We start from the raw sequence: 20,561 nt of genomic DNA on the forward strand, positions 1-20,561 counted from the left end.
TCCACCCTTCACCCCTGCAGTGTCACCCCCCAAAAGGAATCTCCACAAAAATTTAAAAAACAAGCAAAAGCAAAAAAAACCCACCTGGCTCTCCCATCTTCCTGCCTCTCCAACACCTCTTCATTTGTCCTAGTGGCGTTGGGACCTGTGGTGTGGCACACACCCTGCCCTTTTGTTCAATCAGCCCCATTGGCAAATGTTCATTGCAATGAGTCATTTGTCTGGACCAATCAAAGTAATCTTTTTTTTTTATTGCCACTACAGTGCAGCAGCTAGAGGAACATCACCACCACTCTGGAGACCTTGTTTTCTCTAGTTATGGTTAGAGAATACTTACAGCCTGGTTACATTGTCTATTTTATTAAAAAAAAAAAAAAAAAAAAAAAAAAAAAAAAAAAAAAAAAAACCTATGTATTTCGATCTTTGTTTGGGAAGCATCACTGTAATTATTCTAAAAGTGTGAAAGACCTCCACTCTCTGCTTTTGATGATATATTCATTTATTTTTGTTTGCTTGAATTTCTTTGAGAATTTCATACATGAGTACTATGTTTATGTCACTTACACCCTTCTCTCTCTTCCTTTGAATTCCTTCTGTATCCGCCCCCTCAACTCCCTCTCAATTTTATAATTTTATAATCTTCTTCTATAATTAGTGGTGTATGTGGTGTGTGTGTGTGTGTGTGTGTGTGTAAACTGAATAGTTTACTGTTGCTCATATGTACATATGTTTAGGGTTGGCCACTTGAGGTTATATAACCTATCAAGGCTCATCATGGAGAAGACTTTCTCTCTCTCTTAGCAGCCATTGATTACTTACAATTCTTCATCTAAAGGTGAGGCCTTGACTGATTTACCCATCCACAATTGCATGTCAGCTGGTATCCTTATTGCTCAGGTCTTGGTTGGAAAGCCGTACTGTTGATTCACAGATGGAGCCTCCCTGTCATATATAGAAGACACTACCTCACAAAAGACACCTTTGTCCTCTGACTTTTACCAATTTCCTGCCGCTGGTTTCCACAATGTTGCTTGAGACTTGGGTGTAGGGGTTGCATTGTAGATGCATCAACTGGGCTTGGGCACTCAGTAGTCATTTGTTGTAGTACAAATAACGTAGAAGATAGAGCGAAATTATAAACTCTCTAGATGTTGACTGACAGGTGGGAGATTTCAGTAATGTTGGATAACTTCTTTCAGGGAAGGTAGCACATGTCAGTATGTGATGACAGATATATATATATATATATATATATATATATATATATATATAGAGAGAGAGAGAGAGAGAGAGAGAGAGAGAGAGAGAGAGAGAGAGAGACTCAATAGCCCAGGACAGAAAAAGAATGAGATCATTACAGAGTCCAAAGGGAGAGAAAGACACACCCTAACACCAGCACCTCTTCTTTGTAATTTAATCTTTTTATTCATCTGTGAAGCACAACAGCACCACAGCACCAAGCACGGTGGCACACGCTTTTAACCCCAGGCCTCAGTAGACAGAAGCAGGTGGATCTCTGAGTTCAAATCCAGCCTGGTCTACATACTGAGTTCCTGTCCAGCGAAGGCTACATAGTGTGACCTTATCTTAAAAAAAAAAAAAAAAGAAAAGAAAAGAGAAAAAGAAAAAGAAAGAAAGAAGGTCCAGAAAGAAATATCATAAGCCATGATAAACCCTGTCTTAGCTTCTTTAATAATGGGAATTTTTTTTATTTATATAGTTTGTACCTCTTTTTTAATCTTACTTTCCACAAGTCAATCCTCATGTGACTATAACTTTTCCTCTAAGGAAATGCTTTGTAGGGTTTCAAAGAGACCAGTGATTTCAAACTTCTTTTGGAATGTGTCGGCAAACTCTGTGGAGAATGATGACTGAGTAATTCAAACTTGGAAGCTATTTCCTGTCATGGAACATAATTGCTATTCTTATTATTTCTGCTAAGTGGTTTCTGTTTGCTTTAAAACACAGGCTATTCCAGGCCCAGGGGCATAGTCTGAAGTATGTTAATTTTCTCTTGAGTATAGAAAGAATAAGATATCTAATTCTTTTTAATCATAAATACAGATTTGGGTCACACAAAAGGGTATGTTTTACATGTGATTATATGCATATATTTTTCATGATTAAAATATATAGCCAGGTGGTGGTGGTGGTGCACACCTTTAATCCCAACACTCAGGAGGCAGAGGCTGGTGGATCTCTGAGTTTGAGGCCAGCCTGAGCTACAGAGTGAGTTCCAGGAAAGGTGAAAAGCTACAAAGAGAAACCCTGTCTGGAAAAACCAAAAAGAAAAACAAATATACATATATATAGCTAAGGCAAGAATACATATTTTAGAGGTCTATTTTTATTTATATGTATGTGTTTATGCCTGTGTGTATATATTCAAGTGCATGCAGATGCCTGCAGGGCTGGAAGACAGTGTCAGATAGCCTGGAACTGGATTTACAGGTGGTTGGTTGTGAGTTGCCTAATGTAAGTGCTGGAAATTGAACTCTGGTCCTCTGGAAGAACAGCAAGAAGCCCACTGAGCCATCTCCCCAGCCCTAGGAATGTATATTTATTTAACATTTCCTGTTTATATATTTTTACTTACACAGATGACAGAGAAATTTAAGAGATTTTATATTAGGCCACTAAACACAACAGCAGAGTTGTGCTCTGCACATGGAACCCAAAATGAATTATTTCTTCTGTTTCTGTCATTCAAGAAATTGTACAATGATAATTTATTTTAAAAGTCTCTGAGGATAACACTGCAAAGTAAAATTAAATAAAGCTGAACTAAAAACTGTCCACTTAAAAACCCTTGATAAGAAAAGAGTCAAGCTGAATCCTGGAGCTTACTTAGCCTAAACCTGAAAGACGTGTGGGGTTATTACAGTGAACATTTACTTAAGCATCCAGAGGCAAATAAAGCCGCACTATCAGAAAGCATTGAAATGTATTTCTTTCTTTAAGAATATGCACTTTATGCTTTTCTCACTGAACTCCTGAGTTTACTGTGACCAAGAAAAGGGTGAAGCCAAAGTAGGGCTGAATGTGTACAACAAACAAAATATTCCACTTGAAATACTTGAAAAATTTTGCCTTGTGATAACAACACCCCTAGGCACGGTTTATGTATAACTTTCAATATGATGCCAAACATGACACCTATAATACACACACACACACACACACACACACACACACACATCACTATACATGTAAATGTGTATACAGTGATATGGGAGGAAACACAGCTTACAAGAGCATAATAATTTAATATATTGTGCCGTCAAATTTTAAGCCAACCCCCTTTGTAAGATTAGCTGGCATTTCTAAACCTTAGTACAGTGAAATTTCCTTTGTATTCAAGGGAGAGATTCTCAAGCAATCAACTTGTCTGTAGCAGAAATTTAGTAATCAGTTTGACATTGCAAACACATTGCCCACAAAAGAGGCTCTACACTTTTAGTTGTAAATTTAATTTTAACAGATACTAACAGAGAAAAGGGTAAGAAAGGAAGAAAGAAAAGAAGAAAAGAAGCAGTAGTGTAAATTACATAATTAAGGGTTATGGTTGTTTTTAATGTGTTAACATATCCTTCCACCAGAGGGCAACATTTGCAAGACAGTTAAATAATCCTTCCAAGTATTTCCTCACATAAACAAATGTAAACCTGCCTCATTGCTGTGGGTAATCCCTTATGTAAATATCAAGGTATCCATGCATACAGTTATTTGAACAATCACATTTGACTTGCCTATCAAGTCACAAACAAGCAGTTAATCTATATAAGAAAATAGAATTTTCAAAAAGAAACCGCTTTTAAGGACTTTTTTTTTTGCTACCCTCCTTATTTTATTATTAACATTAAACTTAAATATTGAAACACTTTAGTACTGGGGAAAATAAAAGAATTCCCATCAATGAAAAATAGAAACTATGTGATTTTTGCAAAAGGAAGACTTGATAGAGATAATCTACTGTAAACCTTTCTTTGTACCAATGAGGAAATGGAAATTTATTCATGTAAAGTCATTGAGCCTCTTATGACAGCAATACAATTTAAGTCAACCCAAACCAGCTGCTCTCAGCTGCACCCTCCAGGCTGCCTGTGTTCAAAGTGTGATCTGGAGAGAGATGTGTCCTGGAAAGTTGGTGAGCTTGCCTCATCTGGGGCTCCACCCAGACCTCTTGAATGATTTCTCTATTTTAACAGACCTCTGACTATGGTGAAGTGTCTCAACCCCTTCTGTTCCCTCATCCTCATTACCAGGTACACAGTTCACTGCAATGTGTAGACATCATTCTTCTCCTCTAGAAAATGGAAATAGAAACCATCTCAGTTCAGAGAATTGCCAGGGATGAATGAGGTCACCTGAGTGTGAATCATTCATAAACTGTAATCTGTTATGCACATGAGTTATGTGAATGAAACCCTGTAGGAAAAGGGTGCTTGCTCTCAGAAGGAAAGCTAATGGTGGAATAGAGGCGATGGTTAAAATTAGATAGACTATTTATTTACAGGGGAAAGGGGAGTGCCCATAGAAATGAAGGCTTTTAAAACTATATAAAAACTATATATGTAAGTCATATTCATAAGTATTACCATATATTTGCCCCAAGATGAATCTAATGAATTCACTAGGGCCCAAGGAGTTCATGGTCATTGTTTGGGGTTTTGGAGCACATAAAGAAGGCTGAAGAAAAGCTGTTGGTTTGGTATATAGGTGTGGTATGGTGGGACCAGCTACTCATGTGAGCAGAGCCTGAGGACGCCACTCCAGTTTCTGGAGACGGAGCAGCAATTCTCATAATTTTTTGTGTTCTGTACTTCCTCTTATTCATGACTATATTTTGTCTTGCCACTGATGGGAATCTTTTCCAAGTATCACCAGTTCTCTTTGTACAACCTCACTGGCGACTGGGCTGTCCTCATTTTCTAGGTTTAAATTTCTTTTAAACTATTAAGACAGACAAGGGTGCCTTGCCTCCTGAAATGCTTCCTGTACATCTTTACACAGAGATTGGGTTATTTTTTATTGTGTCTAATTCTATCTCTAATTATTTTTAAGGATATTTATGTGCATCTGCCATGTGGCTTGTGAAATCTTTCAAGGGATGTTTCCAGGCATAGTGCAATTCTCGGCTTTCAACAAATGTTTTTAGAATGAGTAAATCAATATTAGCTCTTATTTCAATTCAGGCACTCAGACTGTTGCTGGGAAAAAGAGGAAAAACTAGGTAGTATTTCTCAATGCCAATGAATGCAATTATTTATTCTAGAAGCAATATCTTCATGCCAAAGTACTATTGCTTGGAATAAATATGAATGATGCAGCCATCTTGATTTTTGGTGGTTTTGACTTCTGGTCAACTAGAATGAAACTTAATGCTTAGGAGAATCATATTTGCATCATCATCTCAGCCTCACAGATAATCAATGTAACTTCAATTTTTTATAGAAACTTCCACAATGAAAAAATCATGGATATTCCTAAATTCAGTAGCTAAAGATTTGTGAAACCTGTATTCTGAAAGATGACTATGTGATACAAGTCCTGAGAGGCATGAAATTTTGGTTTTGATGAGACAATTTGATAGGTTTTTTTCTTTATATCCATTTTTTGAAGATGAATGACTTCACAGTTTTTTAAATATATATTTAATATAACATATAATACATTTACATAATGCATATGTACCAAAATAACAGAAATATGCTACTGGTATCCTTTTTCAACCATACTTCCTAGTGTAATATAATTTTACCAGCATTGGATTTAACAACTGCATAAGTGTTTTAGCTATTTGTGATTTTTTTTCCATCTCTATCTTTGGGAAATACTTTTTCCACATATCATTTGAAATAGTCAGAGAATGTTCTTATGTGATTCTGCATGTACAACTATACCTCTGGGGTGTATACAATCCAATATTCCCTATATAAAACCCGACACCCCTGTTGGTTTAAATAGCATCAGGGTTTGACCTTGGGGATGTAGCTCAAGGCCAGTCTGTTTCATAAGCACTAGTCTAAGAGGACTATAACCCATGTGAACAGCATGAATAATTCACATTAATTCATCGCTATTTAATTGTTTTGCTTAATGAAATAAGCTCACAGATGATATACATATGCAGCCAAGATGGAAAACCTTGTTGACCATCTCCCAAAACAAACAAACAGCAATAGCAAAAAAAAAAAAAAAAAAAAAAAAAAACACCTCCCCCTTGGGAGAAGGTGTCATAAAGCAGAAGAAAATAAGATTTCAGTGAGGTGTAAGTATAGTGAAGTAAAATTTAAAACATTATCAATTACTATTTGCTGACAAGTATAGGTATAAATTTTACCTGTATGGAGATAATTCAGTAGTGTGCTGTGTATTAGTAAATTTAAAACAGCTTAGAATTCTGAAGAGTTCATATTAAACTGCCTGTCTTTGACTGAACAGAGTGCTCTAAGGTTACAGCTGTCACCTTCCTTCTGCTTATCCTCCTCCTCTCTCCCACCTCGTCTTGGTCTCTGCCCATTCCTTTCTCTCTACATCCTTTCTTGTTTGTCTGAGGGGTTGAATCAAACACACAGCAATATGATTATGCACCCCATAAACATATGCTTTATATCCGAGGGAGACCAGGCGTTCACCTGGATACCACACCTAAGTAGAAGATTCTGCGGTGTTGCTTCCCCACCCTGCTGTCAGAGCTGGTGTGGCCAAGCTGGCCAAGCAGAGTAACTTGTCAGTGCTTAATAAAGCCCTCCTCCTCTCTTGCACAGCCAAATGCAGCCTTCCTCCTGAGAACTCTGCAGAGGGTGACATCGCCCCACTTGGTTTCCATAGCATCCGTTCCTGAAGAGCCCTAGAAAGGCCCTCGGTCAGGGCAATCCGCCCAGCTCCCCTAGGAAGTTGGCGAGCAGGCTAGCCAAAAGCAGCAGTCTGGGTTCCTGAACTTCCTCTGTCCGTGGTGCTGAAATGCTCAGCGGCGACATGCGCACCGACGGGCGCGGTCAGCTTTTTTGGAAAGTCCTCCCTGATGCTGCCTAAATCTCAGCTGTGTGTCTGATATTCACTCACGTTCGCAAAAAGCAGCTAACCTCGGTCTTAATTCGACTCTGCCACTCTGCCGCAGAGCACAGTTACGCCGGCGCGATGGGAGGAGACGACGCTAAGGCAGGAAGCTAATAGCAGCATCGCTCACCTGAGGCCTGGGAAGCTCCCCGGGGTTCTGAGAGCTATGAGCTCTGATCAGCAAAGTCACCATTTTAGACAGTAGGATTCTTTTGCTTTTTCCCTGATACAAGGGTTCGATGACGTTTCTGGTCCCTCTGATTAAAAGCCAGCGGATTCGATTGCAATAAGCCTTCAAAACCGGGAATTTACGTTGTTTTTCGGTGAGTTGACTTCCAGAACAGGGACTCATCAGCACCCGCCCAAATACCACGGCACTGCACGCGCCCTCGGCCACCGGATCCTCCCCTTCCAATGAGACTTTGTGACTCTGTGTACCAGTTCTCCTATTAGGAAACCCGTGGGCTGCATGCAGCTATTCTGTTGTACTCCTCTCTCTCTCTTGCTCTCTCTCCTCTCTCCAACTCACAGCCTTGCTGGAAAGCTCACCTCTGTGTGCTGAGAAGAAAAAGCCCTACCTTAACCGACTAAGACTATGCGCAGAACTCGTCTTTCATAGCCATCACAGTTTAAATCTGGCAAGATTAGACACCAGTCTTTACAAGAATGGAGTCGGTAAAACAAAGGATTTTGGCCCCGGGAAAAGAGGGGATAAAGAATTTTGCTGGAAAATCCCTCGGCCAGATCTACAGGTAAGAGAAAGCAACCCCATGCTCACCTGGGGCTCACTATGACAGAATCTGCAAGTCCATTTCTGTAAAGCTTAGTTGTTTAGTGAGACTGTAACATGGTGGGAAATTCTTTTTGTTGCTCATTGCTGAATCAAGGCTCCACTGGAAACCTGCTTATGAATGCAGGAATGTGCCACTAAATGAACCTGCTGTGTGTGTGTGTGTGTATGTGTGTGTGTGTGTGTGTGTGTGTGTGTGTGTGTGTGTGTGTGTGAGAGAGAGAGAGAGAGAGAGAGAGAGAGAGAGAGAGAGAGAGAGAGAGAGAGAGAGATTTTGTTTCATTACCTGGAGAGTCTCATGTCTTCCAATCCAGCTCTTAATCCTCCTTTACAATCCTGAAACAGGTGAATTCAGCACCTGTTCAGAATGCCTGCCATTTTTGCTTATAAATTCCCCAAATTAAATTCCTTTGACCTAGACAAGTGAATAACAAAAGCCAAACTCCTTAAAAAAAATAAATGTCAAGGACTAATGACAAAAAAAGAAATCTAGATCTCAGCTGCAAAAACATAGTGAAGACTCTCTCATGGGAAATTCTGTGCTGAATGAAACAGGATCAAAATATGTCAATAGTTGATCATTGATTGATGTTTCTGTCTTGTATCTAGAATGCTGTGTATGCAATTTTATCTGTTTGCTATATATTTTTAGGGATCTATCTCTTGTGTGGGAAATGTCACAGTAATTTAAGAACAAACAGAATCATAAACTGCAAAATCATTTTGAAACTAATAGAAAAATGTTTAAATGCCATCCTTTATGTAATCGCTACACTAAGCTTACTGTAATTTACATGAATTCAGGTCCTTCCAAATGTGTTATATCTTCTATGAATACTATTTTTGTTAATGATATAAGCAAATAAACAAGACAGTAGACTCAGTAGGAAAATAGATTTTGAAAAGCATTTATTTTCACATTTGGAAACTGAAGCCTTGGTCAACCATGAGAGTTGTAACCAAGATAACCAATGTACATCTCTATTTGTCAAGTGGCTTGGTTCCGGTGGGCTTCGGGAGACACCATCACGCACCTCTGCGGCAGTAGATGCCGCAAGCACCCTGCAGTCCTGCAGCTGTTCAGAGACCATTGTGAGGTGGGAAATTCAAGTGCAGAGCTCAACTTTGCAAATGCTGGTGTAATAAGCCAAGGCCAAAATGACCAAATCCCTTAAATGTCTTCCTTGCAGAAAGAAATTCAGTGTTTCTGGTACTTGGGTTGCACATCTGTGATAAACACCCACAAAGGCTAGCCACAGACACCTTAATGACCTATTCTGCAGTGGAATTTGACAAAATTTGCAAGATAGCTTCAAGTTTCTTGGCAGCCATATTCCAAGCTATACACGCCAGAAATGAATTGATGTTGAAATTCCACAGGCTTCACGTGTGTGTGTGTGTGTGTGTGTGTGTGTGTGTGTGTGTGTGTGTAGGTAGGTAGGTAATAGTGTGCTATTTAATGGTGGATACAGGATTAAAAGTAACTATAAATGAATTGAGAAAATGTTTGCCAATTGTGTTTAAATATCAAAAACACCAGTCTCCGTGAGAAATAGCTATTACTTTCTACCCTGTTCTTTTATAAAGACAGAAATTTTATGGATGTGGTAGGTCTGAGAACAGCACCACCCCCCATCCCCACCCCAACCTTCCCACCTCCCCATAAGGCTGTCCTAGCCTTCCAGTTCTCTTCCTTCCCCACTCCTTTAAGGATCAGAATTGATTGAGAAGAGTCAAATCCTATGAAATAAAATAAGATTCCCTCTTAGTGGTATAGAAGGTGGTGTGGGCGCCCCTTGGTAAATCCGGGAATCTCATTTTCTGCATCTGGAAATGGGCCAGTAATATTTTTCAGTGTGTTGTAACTGAGATAGTAATGACGCAAGATTGTGAATGATTAATTATTCATGTTGTAGGAAGGAAGCTGAGGTGTCGGGCATATGCTGCGGAGGCCTTTGTTTCTAACTGGAGTAAAGAGACGAGAGAGGGAGGACAGAGAGAGGGGGAGGGGAAGAGAGAGAGAAAGAGAGGGAGATAGAAGGAGATAGAGAGAGGCGGGGGGGGGGGGGTAGTGAAATGGCAACCAGGGTAGAAGATTGGGAAGTGTTTGACAGGGTACTAGCATCCTACCCTGGGTCGGTCCAGCGAGGGGAAGGATTGAGGAGGTGGTCCTCAAGCAGCTGCACCTGAACAGAGTTGCCTCTGGTGCTATCAAGCTCCTGAGTTGTTGGAAAGGACCCGCAGTAGCCTGGATGAAAGCACCTAGGAGCCCCGAGAGCATCCTGCGGAAGGCATTCCTTTTCCAACCCCCTCCCTCTCACCCTGATGACCTCCAAAGTTAGGTCCAGGGGGGCTGTGTGTGAATGGAGACACAGAAAGGTGACAGAACTGGGGTTCACTGAGTTAGGCCTGAGAGTATGAAGGTGTAGGTGTTGTTGCCCAGGGGGGAGGGCAGAAGAGAGCGTAGAATTTCACAGAACTGAAGAGATCCGAGGCTTTGTATTGCCCGCATTCTAACTCGTCAGCAGGAAAGAGGTCAGAGCCCAACTCCCCAGCTCCAGAGGGTTGAGGAAATCGAATGCGGGAGCTTAGGACATCTTTGTCCCCTACACTATCTGGGGGAGGTGCCTAACCTTAGGCCTCCTTGCTTCTTAATCTGACGTGCAGGGTGCTGGAGAAGAAGCAAGACACCCGGGAGACCATCGAGCTGACAGAAGACGGCAAGCCCCTGGAGGTGCCTGAGAAGAAGGCTCCCCTGTGCGACTGCACCTGCTTCGGCCTGCCCCGCCGCTACATCATAGCCATCATGAGTGGCCTGGGCTTCTGCATCTCCTTTGGCATCCGCTGCAACCTGGGTGTGGCCATCGTGGACATGGTCAACAACAGCACCATCCACCGCGGAGGCAAAGTTATTAAGGAGGTGGGCATTGCCCAAGCCCCAGAGGGGGCTCCCTCCGCTGGCCACTCACCCGTCTAAGATTCTTTTCCCCACTGAAAGCAGAAGGTTTGCATACTGTCTAAACCTTCCCTCTGTCCCGCCATTCTAGAAAGGACCACTAGAGTGCTATTATCTCCCCTTTCCCGCTCTGATCCCGGCCTTCCCTCCCTTACTTGCAAGGCGTAAAATAGTGTCTAGCTCACTAGATTTTGTGTAAAGAACGACCAGCTGAGAGCTAGCAATGTCTGCTAAATCTAAAAAGAAACATTTTTCTTTTACTGGAAAGTGTAACATTATACAGCATTCCCCTGGCGTCATTCAGATGACCCTCCTCCCTGGAAAAAACAAACAAACAAAACAAAACAAAACCCGTATTTAGTATTTAGTTATCAAACTAAAACGAACAATAAGTCCTGCAGTCAAATCAGCATTTGTATATCAGGTTTGACTAACAGGCCTTTGGGAAAGCACAGGACTCCCACTGAGAGAGAAGCTCCTGGGTAGGGAACCTCGTGTTCACTAGAGTGCACGCTGCGGTAATCTTAAAGTGTGTATTCCACAGTGATGCCTGAGGGCGAGGATGAGCTGAAGGTCACAGAAATCTTTCTGGGAAAAGCAATATAAAGCTGCTTGGTTTGGTTGCAGAACTTGAAAACACTCTGAGGAGCCGAATTAGAGTCCTTGGGCCCCCTGGAACCCAGGATACCCAGAAATTTTCCATTGCAACAAAAGAAAATGACATTCCCAGTTTCCCAGGCAAGGCAAAAGCTTGGACTTTTACAGTAACTTGAGGATATTTGGCTCCAGTTTCTTGAGAGGCTCATCTTGTGCTGTGGACCAGTGTGGTCTGGGTGGAGTCAGGACTTGACATTCACACTGCTCTGAAACAGAACCTTAAACAGTGCCCTCACCACCACCACCACCACCACCACCACCACCACCACCACCACCACCACCACCACATAACTTGTCCAAACTCCCTGGGAGACTGTCCCCAAACCTTTTTGTCCTGCTCACCCAGATTTGGTGGGCGGGGGAACCTTTCCAACCCCTTCTAGCCTTCTTTCCCTTGCGTGCGTCTTGCGGGTTGTATTACATTCTGGGAGTCAGTCCACTACTGCATTCTTACTGGCTGGCAACAGCCAAAAGGACCTTAACCAATATTCTTTTGGGAGAGTCCGACTGTCTGCTTCTAAGATTCCTCCACCAATTGAGGAGGTCCCAGGCTCACTGACAGCAGTCCAGTCCGCATGGAAGCCTGGGAGCCAGTACTTCATTGTGAATCACAACACCTTTTTAAAAGGAGACCCTCTTGTCGGAAGCAATTTTGTTACAAAACGAAAATTAAGCCCCTGACCTAAGTATCGCAGAAAATGCCCTACATGTTTAAAGGTTCGTGGCACACAAACCACCGAAAGGGAATTGTGTGCACTGACTCTGCCTTGCCCCCCCTGACCTGTTGTTTCTTTGTGGTTCTCCTCTGTTCCTACAGAAAGCCAAATTCAACTGGGACCCTGAAACCGTGGGGATGATTCATGGCTCGTTCTTCTGGGGGTACATCATCACCCAGATTCCGGGTGGATATATCGCATCGCGGCTGGCTGCCAACCGGTAATACTATGAGAGTCTGTGGTTGGGTCTCCCCGCTCGCTCGTGTTAGCGCGGGTTCCAGACCTCTCTAGGGAATTTGGAAACTCCCCGGGGGCGTCTCCTAATCTCTGGACACGCCTTCTAGGCCGTAGCGCTGGAGGCTGCGCCCTCCCGAGCTGAAAAGGCTCAGGTTCTTCACGACCTTCGCACCAGAGAAGGCCACTCTAGGCCACTCCAAACAGGCTTGTTAGAGAAGCAGCCCCAGTACCTTAGAGTAGGGTGCACGCGTCGGGGGATGGGGAGAGTTGGGGGTGGTGTGGTGTCTGTGTTGGATACTGCAAAAATGAGGCAATGCTCTAAGGAGCACAGGTGGGAGGGAAGGGGAGTGCCCAGATAGCTGACCCGGTGGTGCGGACCTCCGACAGGGCGCGTGAAAGGCTAGCCCCCGACCCAGCCCATATGGTGTTGTGAGCCGGAAGGATTTGTTTCTATGGAGGCAGGCGGGATCTAGGGCTCCACGGGTGCGATTCCACCTGTTAATGAGCTTTGTGCTTAGGGGCGGGAGTGAGCTGAGAGGCTCAGCTGTGTCCCGCGGCCTCCGGCCTTCAAGCCTGCAGCGGTGGCGGGATACGAGGTCCTAGGGCCAGCTTACAGGGAGCACCCCTCCTCCAAGATCCACCTACGGAGACATCCGCTGCATAAAGACATGTGGGTGGAGATACCAAGGAGCAGGGCATGACTACCGGAGGACGAGAGAGATTTCTGCTTGCTTTACTGAGTGTATTTTAATGAAAAATAAACCCAACAAACCTAAACCTCCCTCTTCGGGTCTGAACCCAGGCTAAGCACTGTTTCCTCCCCGGCTCTGCGGCTTGCAGATCCCAAATAAAGATTCGGGGCCTTTCTTCAGAACTCTGGCGTGTAACATCTCCCCTCCTCCCCCACCCCAGTAAATGTTTGGGAACTGGAAGTGACCGGCACTTGCAAGTCAGCAACTAGGGTTCTTTCCATCCTGTCTTCTCCCCAGCACTCACCTGCATCTCCTGGCCCCATTCCCGTGCTTAGCCTCCAATGCTGCCGGAAGAGGCTGACGTCTCCAGGCCTTTAGTAGAATTCTTGGAATTTTATTTTAGGCGTTTAGATGGTAAAATGAAAATCTCAAGGCGGCTTATCAAAATGCCAAAGGGAGAGCGCAATAGATTAATTAGAATTTCTTTTCTACAAGGGGTGAGGACACCCAGCACTCCGACTCAGAAGGTAGCTTTCTTTTGGTAAAATGAAACAAGATTAAAAGATTAGCTAGGTAAAAAGCCCAGTTTTATGGGCTTAATAAGGAAAAATTTAGTATTAGGAAGAAATTTTTAAAGAAAATATTAAGTTCGTTGACGCTTAGTGATTAAGAACACCTAGCAACATTCTGGGTTTTCCCAAATCTCTAATAAATGGTTTCCCCCCAAATTATTGCTTTAAAAGATATATTTTCCCGAAAGATACTCTAAATATGTACATATGAAATATTTTTAAACCAGGAAAAAAATCAACAGGGGATTCACCAATAAATGAATCAACAAATAATTCCAAATGATATCAAAAAATCTCAACTCGATGTCATAATTACGATAGCCTTGCCTTTAAGAGTTGTGATGGTCTGAGTTCACTGCTTGCCAAAAGCGAAGGGCTAACATGCTCCTGCCAGGAAGGAGCACCAAGGATTCCAGTCTTTCCCCTTTGTGAGAGCAGAAAGACAGGTTTTCCTGATTTCTTTTTCTTTTTCTTTTTTAATGCATACTTATTGCTTAAAATGACGAGCCGCTGACTAGGTAGCTGGGATGCTTTCCTCAAAGGAAAAACTTGGAAGCTTTAGAAGTCTAATTTGGGTCGAATTCTTGTTACCTTTAGACACATTTTCAAAAGAGAGACTCAATACCTCCAACCATAATATTTTAACCCTTCCAGCCTGAAAAAAAAATGATAAATGTAGTAAAGTAAACACGAAGACACAGATTTAGAGAGACCTGCACCCCAGAGTTTCGACACACTCGATTCAGTTTTATAGCATAACAAACCTAAACCTGGGTAAGTTTCCTGTGAAAATAGGTCAAAGTGCGTGGACATTTTTTTTTCTGCTGATAAGAGCCTTATTGGCTCAAAAAGGGGAAGCAAAAACCTATCTTAAGAGAAGATGACCAAAATCATAAATAATGCAGCCACCCAGATGCGTCTGTTTTAAATATGTTTTGAATGTTCAGCTGGCGTTAGAAACTGTAAGTAGGATTTTTGTCCCAGAAGGCTTTCTACACACGAAAACATGAGACTCTTGTAGAATTGATTGGGAAAAATGAGTATCTCCTGTTATTTTCTCTTTCCAGAAATAGCAAAACACCACGGGGCAGGTCTCCGCGCCTAGAGACTTGCCAGCCTGTTCATTCACGCTGCTCCTCCTAGTAGGCTGAGATTCATTCCCCCGGGGCACCCGGAGCAGCTTCTTTTCCCTTTTCCTGCAATGAGGCTCTTTGGAATGTGTTTGCTGTTGCTGTTAGGGGGCGAAGGAGGTGTGTGGAGACAGCTCCTGGGGGTGGGAGGGGGCGGGGAGGTGGAGAAGGGCTCCTAACTACGCTCTCCGCTCATTTCTCAACGGAAAATAAACAGCCCATTGGATGTCTCCATTTTGTGGATAAGCGACAACAGCTTCGCTCTTGGTCGGGATTCAGAGGCTGGGTCATTTTATTGACCGAATTCTAAGTATTTTTCTTTCCTGTTCATTAAGAGGAGTTGCTGAGGGAGCCAGGAGGGAAGGCATTCGGTTCAATGGAGTACTTCTTACACTTCTCTCTCTGTTTTTCCTTGAGTCACCGCTCCTAGTGGTGGGAAGACTTTAGTCACCTCTATGGAGGGCCTTAAGGTTGGATTTCAATGGATTCCTTTTAAAATCTGCAACGTTTTAAGATGAGAACATATTTAAAACAGGGATAAAAATGTTGGAGCAAATTGATTTTCTTCTAAATAGTACAGGACACATGAGGCTCGGAGTAGTTTAGATGCTTACATATATGGTGCTGGCCAGGACTGTATTTGTCCTGTATCTAGGGTATTGTAAGGGGCTGTGGCACATCATTAATTACAGGGACATAACAGGTTTTTGTTTGTTTGGCTGGTTTGTTTTTTTTTGGGGGGGGGGGATTGTTTGTCTGTTTGTTTTGCAAGACATAACTAAAAAAGGCCAAAGAAATTTGGTGGATATGTTTCAATGTTTAACAATGTAATTGTACGTGTCAATATTATTGAAACACTTTTTAAAAGTTCCCCTACCTGTCCTATCCTTTCCATCTCTCACCACAGTATACCCAACAGCAGGAGCACAGGCCATCTTCTTTTTCTCTTGGTCTAACACCTTCTTTTCCCCCAATGGGTGTTAATTGCAGGGTCTTATCTGTGCTTCCTTTTGGTTTGTCTTTTATGCTGACATTGCTACCATCTTGAAGGTTGCATGACCATCATGCATCTTTGGCTAGAGAAATAAATCAAGATTCATTCTCCAGAGCCAAACCTTATGACTTCAAAATCCTTAATTCAGGGACACAAAAGTCTTCCCTCTTTCGTCTTCTTGTCAAAACCGAAGTACCGACTTCATTTTGCTGTTCTGGCAGCTAAAGGAGAGGGTGCAGCAGAATGTAATTGTTGGCTGCTGCCATTTGTTACTGACACAACCCTAAAGTTAAAAAAAGAATGAAGGAAGGAAATACTCTCCGATCATTGACCTTATTTGTCGCAAAATTCACTTTGGCTGTTTCCACTGTGGCAGCAACATCCATATTCATGTGTTGCGTTTCTGCTTTAAGAATCCATTCTCCCAAACTGATTATTTAGAATTAAATGATTGTTCACTAAAATTATACAAATTTCATTTGAAAGGTTTAAAATAGCTGTTTTTAATATGGGAGTTTTAGTCAGACATGTAGAGAGTGCTGGGAACTCTGTGCATTTCTGTCTTTGAGTTCTAGTCTGGTATAAACACATCCAGAGAAAGTCATTGAAGTTGGGGGTCAGACTTCTGCTTGGAAAACTGTTTCCCTCTCCTGTCCTCTAAGAAAGATCACTCCACAGTGCATCATTTTGTCTTTTGTAGGCATTTCTTGTCTTTATAACTTGACTTTTGCTGCAGAAAAAAAAAGTTTCAATTTTTAAAATGTTCATTTGGTGATAGTGAGCTATACTTCCTTGCATCATGGTCTTCTCTTCTGATGGGAGATCCTGCTAAAGCTGGACAGAGTTCATCCAGCCCAACTCTCCCATCTTACAGAATTGAGCAAGAAATACAAAGTCAGCAAGGTGGTGATTTTTTTCTAGGGACCCTGTCTAGAGCTCAGGCTCCTGCAGTGCAGGACTACAAGCTAATTCTACAGGGAGTGTAGTATCTCTGCTTACCAGGGAGTGTAGTATCACTGCTTACCACGGTGTGCTCCATTGTGAAGTTCCCTTGCAGCAGCAGGCTGAGCCATCTGCTCCTTGAATGAAGGACTCCAATCTGTCATGCCTCAAATCCAGGGGATAAATTCATGAATTAGGGATCACAAGCCCAAGGGATGCTTAGATTTGTCTTTTGTTGTTGTTGTTATTTTGTTTTTGTTTATTTTCTTTTTGAATAGAAGAAGTGCACACAGACACACACACACACACACCCGGGTGTGTGTGTGTGTGTGTGTCTGTGTCTGTGTGTGTCTGTGTCTGTGTCTGTGTCTGTGTCTCTAGTGTGGCTCTGTGTGTGTGTCTGTGTGTGTGTGTGCTGTGTCAGTGTCTCTCTATGTGTCTCTCTAGTCTCTCTCTCTCTCTCTCTGTGTGTGTGTGTGTGTGTGTGTGTGTATCTTGGTGTCTAAACTCCTTTGCCATGGTGTGAATCTGTTCTTTTCTCTGAAGAGCTGGACTTGACAACGGCTCAGAGGACTGGTGGAAGTCCTACCGAAGCACAGAGGCATTTTGTTCTTTTGCTCCCCACTTACTTATCCCTTTGCCCAGCTGGGTTCCTGGAAGATTGCAGCATGGCTGGAAGAAATTTAGACCTTTTATATGCAAAAAAGAAAAGATCCCCCCTTGGGATGGTGACTAATATAACTCCATTCATTTTCTTAATATAAAAGAGGCAGGAATATATAGCAAAAAAAATGAAAATACCAAATGCATGCTTTAGAATACTTTACCATTGTGCATTTTCCTTTATAATAATAAAATAGGTAGATTTTTCCGGCTTTCCTGATTCTAAAAAATGTTTTGTTAGTTTGATTTTTAGAAAGAGAAGAATGACATTTTTAGCATTAACAACTTCACATTGCCTTGGATCTAGATTTTTGCTAGTTTTTCCTCCTAAGAAATCATGCATCAAAGGTGCATTCAACTAATATATCAGAATGAGCTCTGGGAATGAATTCCTACAATCTGACACCAAATGTACATAGTCACTCTAACCCATATCTCTATCTATGTATGCATCTCCTGGTGTCTGCTTTCTTTTTTATCATCTATTTCTATCTTTCATCCAACTATCTATTACCTACCATCTCTATCTAACATTTATCTGTCTCTCTCTTCCTGTGTGTCTACTTACCCTTTCATTGCAATGTCAACCTCCAGATGCGGTTTCTTAGCCCTCCGTGAGAAATATTTTCAATCTCTTCTGCATGAGAAAATCGTTCAGGCTTCAAGCGTAAAGCTTGCTGCAGGGGTCCACCATCCTCAGTGGTGGAAGTGGTTTCTAGGTACCCAGTCTTTTGGGGCCAAAGGTTAGCTTTTCTATCTCACTGACCTAGTAGCCTATCACATGCCTAGATGCTTTGCCATTGTGGGCCCAATAGGTTAGGTACCTGGGGTAATGGAACCTTTTATTATTTTTTTCTCACAAAAGAAAATACCCTTTACCACAAGATGAATGATGAAAAGATAGGCTGGAGGGGGAGGAGTCTCCAAGGACTTGCACATGCTTTGCTGACAGAGGCTTTTCTTTCTCTCCATTCTGCAAACCCCTCACCCCCTCCCAGCAGCTCTGGCTTCTACAGTGCACCATGCTGCCGCTGCACTGCAGCTCCTGGGCGGGGGGGGGGGGGGGGGGGGGGGGGGGGGGGGGGGGGGGGGGGGGGAGCGGGGGGGGGGAGCGGGGAGGGCTTTGCAGGAAAGTCAGGTAGGCAGCTGGTAGCATAATTCTCCCGCTGCCTTATGCCACCATTGGGGCAGTCTAATTTCTCTGTCGTGAGTGATGAAGTCATTTTTACAACTTAATGATGTACCAAGGGACCCAGAGGGCTGCCTCTAGCCTGTGCAATCCTTTTTTTTTTTTTTTTTTTTTTTTTTAATATGGAGACAGGCATCAGATGTGACAAAGGGAGGTACCCAGGCCCTGATTTGATTAGATTAAATAGATTAAAACTGCCTGAATCCGTCTATTCTTGCAAACTCTGCAGGAGGGAATTAGTCCCACACCTGGGGTGAGAACAGGACTCTCCTCTTAAGTGACAAGTCTTACCCAAATGGCAACGAGTTGATTGACTTAGGGAAGATGGATGTCCTCTGCATGGGTGACAAACCACCAGCTTTCCTGTCTGCAGGGCAAATCTTTCTGGGGTGCAAGTGATTCTCCAGGGTGTTGGGGGCAGGAGATCACAGAAATGTGTACAACTGAGAAATTTACATCTCCCTCCTGGCAGCCGAGGTGCATGTCAATCATGCATGGGTCATCTATGATGTAGGTATTGTTTGCATCTCCAAAGTTTCCATTCTCCTGAGGGACAGAGAGTCTCCTCTTATTACTCATAATCCAGTCCTGCACATGACTGTGGAATGTGTGACCATTTCATGCATAAGAAAAAATGGAATGTGGGGGAGGGGCTGGGAGGAGTTGGGGGAAGGGAAAGAATATGATCAAAATGTTTTGGGTAAAGTTCTCAAAATTTTAACAAGTTTTTTTAGAAAAGAGAAAAAACAATAGCGTGTGTCTGTATGCCTGTGTGTATGTGTGTCTGTGTGTGTGTTTGTGTGCCTGTGTATGTGTGTGTGCCTGTGCCTGTGTGTGTCTGTATGCCTCTGTGTGTGTGTCTGTGTGTGTGTGTATGTATGTGTGTTTGTTTGTATGCCTGTGTGTGTTTTTGTGCCTGCGTGTTCACATGTGTGACATGGAAGTGAAGCCCAATAGAAATTAGCCCTTCACTTGAAAGGACTCAAAGAATTCATTTTTTTCATGTTATTTGAGCTAAGGAAACAATAAGGAAACCAAATTTAAGTTGTTTTTATATAATTTGTCATTTTGAAAAACAACTTCAATGAGCAAATACCCTCGTTTTTGTTATAGATTCTCATACTGTTCTTTGAAAACATAAGAGCACCCATAAGTTTCTAACGCTTTTTTTTAATTTTTTTTTTATTTTACAATACCATTCAGTTCTACATATGTTTCTAACGCTTTTATAGATCAATAAAAATAATAGATTACATATTAGTTGATAAATTTCATTCCATGTTGTTCCGATTCAATTTCTAACAGCCATTTTCTGACTCACAACCACACCATGTGTGGGTTCCTCTCTTAGAAGTTGACTGTGGGCTGTCAAAAAGAAGTCGAAACAACACAAAATGCCTGTCTACTTTAGATCCATCTCCCTACTTCCTATTTCAGAAATTTATTTAGTAAAGGAAGTGCTTTCATTCATTGTTGAAATGCGTACTTTATTGGAAGCTTTTATTTACAGTTTAGAGATTCCAGTACATATTTAAATATGTGATAGTAACATAACACATTTTTACATGCTATGGAGAAATGACTTTTACAGTTCAAAAACTAAAAATGAACCAAATTGACAAGCATTCATTTCAGATAAATTTTCTTATTTTAGAAAATACTTTTAATATGAAGTTGAATATTTCTTTTCCTTCACCCTCACATAGAGAAAAAGACAGTCAAACTTAATTTAATTTCTTTATTAAAAAGGACTACTAAGCAAACAAAAAGGAGTACTAAGCCCTTGAATATATATCCAAATTCAAAGATTAATTTATAAATATGCAGCTGGTGAGTCATATTACCTGAAAATTCTTCTGTAACACCAATTCATTAAAATATTCTTAGATAACTATCTTGTTTGGAGTTGTGAAATGCATTTTGTCTATGGAAAAACATTGAAAGCATACCTTAAAAACTTA

At 42.0% G+C, this 20,561-nt stretch overlaps 1 protein-coding gene across 1 annotated transcript in view; it reads left to right on the forward strand.

Annotated features, from left to right (window-relative positions):
- The first annotated feature begins 6,763 nt into the window (after window positions 1-6,763).
- The window catches only part of Slc17a6 (solute carrier family 17 member 6), a 40,168-nt gene continuing 26,370 nt past the window's right edge, over window positions 6,764-20,561 (forward strand). Inside the window, exons 1-4 of the mRNA XM_028880174.2 lie at window positions 6,764-7,385; window positions 7,594-7,814; window positions 10,520-10,772; window positions 12,283-12,401. Of these exons, the coding sequence (XP_028736007.1) occupies window positions 7,729-7,814; window positions 10,520-10,772; window positions 12,283-12,401 (458 nt within the window). The 5' untranslated portion in view covers window positions 6,764-7,385; window positions 7,594-7,728. The remainder of the gene's footprint in view (window positions 7,386-7,593; window positions 7,815-10,519; window positions 10,773-12,282; window positions 12,402-20,561) is intronic.

Source organism: Peromyscus leucopus, chromosome 1 (genome assembly GCF_004664715.2).
Source record: "Peromyscus leucopus breed LL Stock chromosome 1, UCI_PerLeu_2.1, whole genome shotgun sequence".
Classification (NCBI taxonomy): domain Eukaryota; kingdom Metazoa; phylum Chordata; class Mammalia; order Rodentia; family Cricetidae; genus Peromyscus; species Peromyscus leucopus.